The sequence below is a fragment of the Drosophila ficusphila genome, unplaced genomic scaffold, assembly GCF_018152265.1.
Source record: "Drosophila ficusphila isolate 14025-0441.05 unplaced genomic scaffold, ASM1815226v1 contig_580, whole genome shotgun sequence".
Taxonomy (NCBI): Eukaryota; Metazoa; Arthropoda; class Insecta; order Diptera; family Drosophilidae; genus Drosophila; species Drosophila ficusphila.
In genome coordinates, this window is record NW_025064510.1 from 179,247 (window position 1) to 184,774 (window position 5,528).

Consider the following 5,528-nt stretch of genomic DNA (forward strand, 5'->3'; position numbering starts at 1 on the left):
CAATTACTAATATACAAATAAATGCAGAAAAGGGTGGACTGCTAGATAAGGAAATCGACGTGAGGTCTTAGATGGTATTTGACTCTCGTTGTCGCTCTTTACCCAACCCAACCGTGATCTTCTATAACAATTTTTTTTTTTAGAAGATACCCAAAGATTCCTCCGAATTTCTCTAAGTTGCCATGTCAATTCAGGAAAGCATAAAAATTAGCACTTCATAATTTCCGATTTCAAAATTCACAATTTACTAGATCCAATAACTTTCATAATCAAATTAAACAATAAGGAATAGCTACAAGTCATCTTATCTCCTAGTGAGTGGTTTGTCTGATTACATTCAAATATTCTTTTTCTTCTTAAAGATTTTCTTAACGTCTTAATTACTTATGATTGTTCCTTATCGTCGTTTCAGGGAAGCGTTAGGATTGAGGAGAATGTGCAATAATATTATAAGGTTTAAATTATGGTTCTTGTTTTTCTAGATTTAATTTGTGAAAATAAATGTAGTAAATATTTTTTTTTTCAATATGAATTCGGGATCGACTCAAATTTTTGAGAATATAACTACAAAGATCCTGTTCCTCGAGAACTAGTGAGATGTTCAAGAGGGGGCTTAGCTGAGGCACCCAGGCGGGTCGCAGGTTGCGGATAGCGAACGACCTTCTTCGTAAGGTTAGTTGTGAATAAGCGCAAGCTAATAAGCAACCCCGGACAAACAGCGGGTACACCGAAGTCGGTGTACTGATAAGACGCTTGTTTGGCCGTCTTCAAATTGTAGCCTCACATACCCCTCTTCCCTCACAATTACCTACCAACTTCCCCTCCCACAATCTCACTCCGGTGCCGGACTAAGGTGTCATCCGATCCGTGCCGATAGTCAGCCTGGCTGGGGGCCCGGACTAACAACTAGCCCAGTCTCTCACGGAAGGTTCAGGCAAGTGGCGACCGCCTGTCCTAACTATGCCTTACCCGGGTATGGCGGATCTCTGCCCGGGCGGACCCTACATTCTCCGCAACTCATGGGATCTACTATGAGAAAGAACAACATAAACAAGCTACCGCAGGACATCCCTGCCTCGAGTGCCTAGACGACCCCAACAGGAGAGGCCTGCCGGGGTCAAAAACAAAATGGTACTTCAGATACCTCCAGCAGGGCATGTCACCTGACGAGGCACTGAGGAAGGCAAAGGAGCCACGACCAGCGGCCCGAAGTAGTGCACCTTCCAGCAAGCGGGGTAACAGCACCCTCACCCCTCCGACGAACACCCCAAAAGGGGTGGGGCCCAAAGCCAGAGGAGACTTGCACCTCAAAGGCGGCGGCAGCAAGGAGACCTCCCCCTAAGGCATCTGCTGGAACACTCAGCGTACCGAGGGCAAGTGAAGAGCGAAGCAGCCACCCTCCATCTCCACAGCCCCTCTCACTGGCACACACACCTCCTATGCGGAGGCCGCCAGGAGGGTCAGAGTGGCGGTGTTACCTGAGGATTTCCCACAGGTGCACTTGAGCCGAGTTGGAGGAGGCCATCATGGACGACGTAGTCACGTCGGCATGGGACACGGCAGTCGCGTTTTGGGGTACCACTTCAGGGTAGGATACCTCCTCAGCGACTGCCTGGACCAGGACTCAGCGGACTGGCTGAGGGCCGTTGTGCGCTTGCTCAGAACGTGGAAGGGCGTGCCCCTAGAAACCAAGGTGGGAGAAGATATCCCCGCGGCATATAATGTCACGGTCTTCTGCCCCAGAAGCTCGGACAGAAAAAATGAGGAACTTCTCACGATGCTTGGGCGACAGAACAGGCTGGAGACGGATGCCTGGAGAGTGGTCTCCCGAAGGAACGATGGAGACGGAGCACTCCTCGTCATCGGGATCGACCAGCTCACCCGAGACGAGATCGTAGCTAGAGGGCATCAGCTCAACTTTAGGTATGGTACCGTCTCGGTGAGTGGGCTGAGAAAGGCGGCAAAGATGGCCGAAACAGAAGGAGCGCTCTCTGGTCCCCCTGATGGCAAAGTGGAGGTCGAGGAATCCCTCGACGAGCCACAGGAGCCTATGGGTACAGAGGAGGACCCTGGCGCCGTTACAGACGTGAGGAATGAGGATGAGAAGCATCCTACGCCCTCCGACAATAACGACGAAATTGAGGCCGACGTCACTCTGACGGATGGCAGTGGAGGGGAACACCCGCCCCCTTCACCAAAGATGGAGCATCCGCTCCAATGATGGATGCACACAGCAGCACGAGGCTAGCCCAGGTGAACCTACACCGAGCCAAGGCGGCATCAGCCGTCCTAGCCAGGTTATTCACCAACCAACATCTCGGGCTAGCTCTCATACAGGAGCCTTGGTGCAATCAGGGCATTAAAGGCTTTTACACCAAGGAATCAAAGGTAATATGCGACCAACGGGGTGGACACCCCAGAGCATGCATATTAATAAGAAAAGATATCAACTATAATATCTTTTCAGAGTTCCTAAGCAGTGACTGTGTCGCGGTAACTGTGAGCGGCACAGGAAAGTTACCAGCGATCGCCATACCATCGGCGTATTTTGCAGGGGATGCAGCATGCCCACCACCGGAAATCATCGGACTCGTGGAATGCTGCAGGAGGAAGAAGATGCCCCTAATCATCGGGTGTGACGCCAATGCACATCACGTGATATGGGGAAGCATATAGACTTCAACACCGCTAGGGACGCCCCCAAAAGGAATCCCAAAAAGACAAACTGGGATCGGTTCTAGTCCTCTCTTGAGCTCGATCTCTCTAACGAACCGTCAGGTATACCCAGACATTCCTTAGAATTAGATCAGGCAGTGGATAACCTCTGCAAGAAGATAACCAATGCTTTTGAGGACAGTTGCCCTCTTGGCAGACGGAAAGCAGATAGAGACGCCTCATGGTGGAACGACAACCTGGAACGGCTCAGAATCTCCACCCGCCGGCTCTTCAACAGAGCAAAAACGAGCGAGGATAACTGGAGACAATATACACACAGCCTGACGCTCTACAACAAAGAGATCAGGAAGGCCAAACGGAAGAACTACAGAGACTTCTGTGAGGCAATCAGCACTGCCCATGAAGGGGCAAGATTGCACAAGGTTATGGCCAAAGTTGCACCAGAAAGTAACCTAGCCCTGAGGAAATGTGACAACTCTTACAGTTCCGACGATAGGGATAAACTAGCTTTACTCTTTAAAGCACACTTCCCCGGGAGCTCACCCCTGGCGGAAGATACGTCCAACCCAATGGAGGCATCGTCCACTCCAAGACACTTCAGACCAAGCGCAGAGGACGGGGCAATTGCCAAGTCTCTAGTCTCTCCGGAGAGACTTAAATGGGCAATTGGGACCTTCCAGCCATTTAAGTCACCTGGTCTGGATGGTATCTCTCCATCATTCCTGCAGCAGGGACTAGATTTACTCCTAACCCGCTTAAGGAGACTGATGCTAAGCAGCCTAGCAATTGGACACATCCCAAATGCGTGGCGTAGAGCTAGGGTGGTCTTCTTCCCCAAAGCAGGGAAGAAAGACATAAAAAAACTAAAAATATTTGTTAATTGTCTAGTGCTGAAAAAGTGCACCTCGCTTTCAATTCTTGGCACATATGTACAATATAGTAGAGCTAAATTGCATGCATGATAAAATTTAAACCATTTAAATACTTCAAAAGTAATAAAAGCCATTATATATATATATGTTTGTACATACATAATATATTACAAGTGCTAAATTTATCCTATTTGAACCGCAATTGGAAGCAACTTTTGTTAAATTTTGTTAAATTATTGCAATCACTGTCGCCCCCCCTTGTTTTTAATTATCGTTAAAACCTCGCAATTTAATAGTTGGGAAGTTAATCTGAGCCGTTATACACAAATAAATAAGCCCTTATATACAAGCAACTGCAGCGGTAAATTTTTTTTCGTTTTCGCTTTCGTTTGGTCGCCGCTAGCAGCGTTGTTGTTGTTGTTGGGTTCTTGTCATTTGGGCGCGCTACAGGTTAACGGACCGTCAAGTGACGCGCTACCCCGCATTCGGGTTTTTCGCATTTGATTTTTCGCCGTCGTTTGCACCCACTATTAATTTTGATACTTCGTGCCTCGATATTCAATTTAAAAATTATTTTCGTTGTTTTTCGCCTTTAAATAATTATTTAATAATTTTTTTCGAACAAATTTAATAATTTATAAATTATTATTTTTTTGTTGTTTAATTCGAAAATTTATTTTATTTAAATTTTTCACTCTTGGTCCTTTAATAATTTACTTTAATAAATTTGGTTTTTGATAATTTAATTCAAAAATGAGCAAATAAAAGCCAAAAAGTAACCTGCTTGAAGACTTGAAAGCCAAGTTACAAAATCTAGTAAAAAGCATTCGCCGATTAAGTGATCGATTCGATTCTGGCGCGATCGCGATTAAAGAAGAAGAATTAAAATGTAGATTTGATACTTTTAACGCTGCAATTAATAAGGCAAATCAGTTGCAAGAAGAGATAGAAGATATAGATGATGGCGATGAATTTAGAGATGAGTTGGAGGAGCTATCAATTGTGACCAAGGCAAAATTAATGTCGCTCTTGTCGGCCTTGAAGACAGCAATCGATCCAAAAATTTCCGGATCAGCTTCTGTAGCCCCAACTCGAGCTCGGCTTCCGAATTTGGCCTTGCCAAAGTTCAGCGGCAAATATTCGGAGTTTAAAAATTTCATCAGCCTTTTTGAAACTCTCGTTCATCAAGACGACAGCATTCCAGTTATCGAGAAATTTAATCACCTGATTTCGTGTCTCTCCGGTGAAGCCTTAGGGACCATTAAGGCTTATCAAGTCACCGCGAGCAACTATGAGAAGGCTATGGCCAGCCTTAAAAAAGTTTACGATAACGAATGCTTAATTTTCATGAATAATATTTCCACATTGTTTACTCTCCCGAAAATGACACATCAGTCAGCGTCGTCAGTGACACAAAAATATCCAATGCAATGTTGATATATCTCGTCTTGAACAGACAGGTAGGCCCAGTGACTAAACAAAAATGGGAAGAACAGCTCGATTATGAAACTTTGCCGCTTTGGTCCGATTGTGAAAAGATGTTAAATCGCCGATATCAGCATTTATCTGCTGAGGAAACATCGAATCCAAATCAAAATAAAATAATTCCGATCAAACATAATCGAAGTTTTCGTGTTCTTCGACCAACTCTAAGTCCGTGCAAGGTTGTTGTTAAGTTTAGCGGGAAATGTTAAATTATAATACCCTAAAAATTACCAAAAAAGTGGAGTGTGGCCACAACAAATGTCTGGCAGCTCTGCTAATAAAAAGAGATCTCTTTGAATTTGAACGAACGAACAAGCAAGTCGATTTATTGTGTGCGGAAGTTTATTTTGGAAGGCTTTTTTTTCTCTTCGTTGGATCACCCATTTTTTAACCAGTTGTTTTCACGCAACATTTTGGCGCCCCCGGGTGGACATTTGGACATTTGGATAATCTGGATCTTCGCAATTTTTGGAATTTTTGACCTTTGGATTCGGA

The 5,528-nt window shown here is 45.2% G+C and overlaps 1 protein-coding gene across 1 annotated transcript; it reads left to right on the plus strand.

The window, feature by feature from the left end:
* Positions 1–1,549: 1,549 nt before the first annotated feature.
* On the plus strand, positions 1,550–2,221 carry LOC122320473. The gene has a single exon (XM_043208582.1). It carries the CDS (start codon positions 1,550–1,552, stop codon positions 2,219–2,221), a length of 672 nt encoding a protein of 223 aa, XP_043064517.1.
* Positions 2,222–5,528: the final 3,307 nt, after the last annotated feature.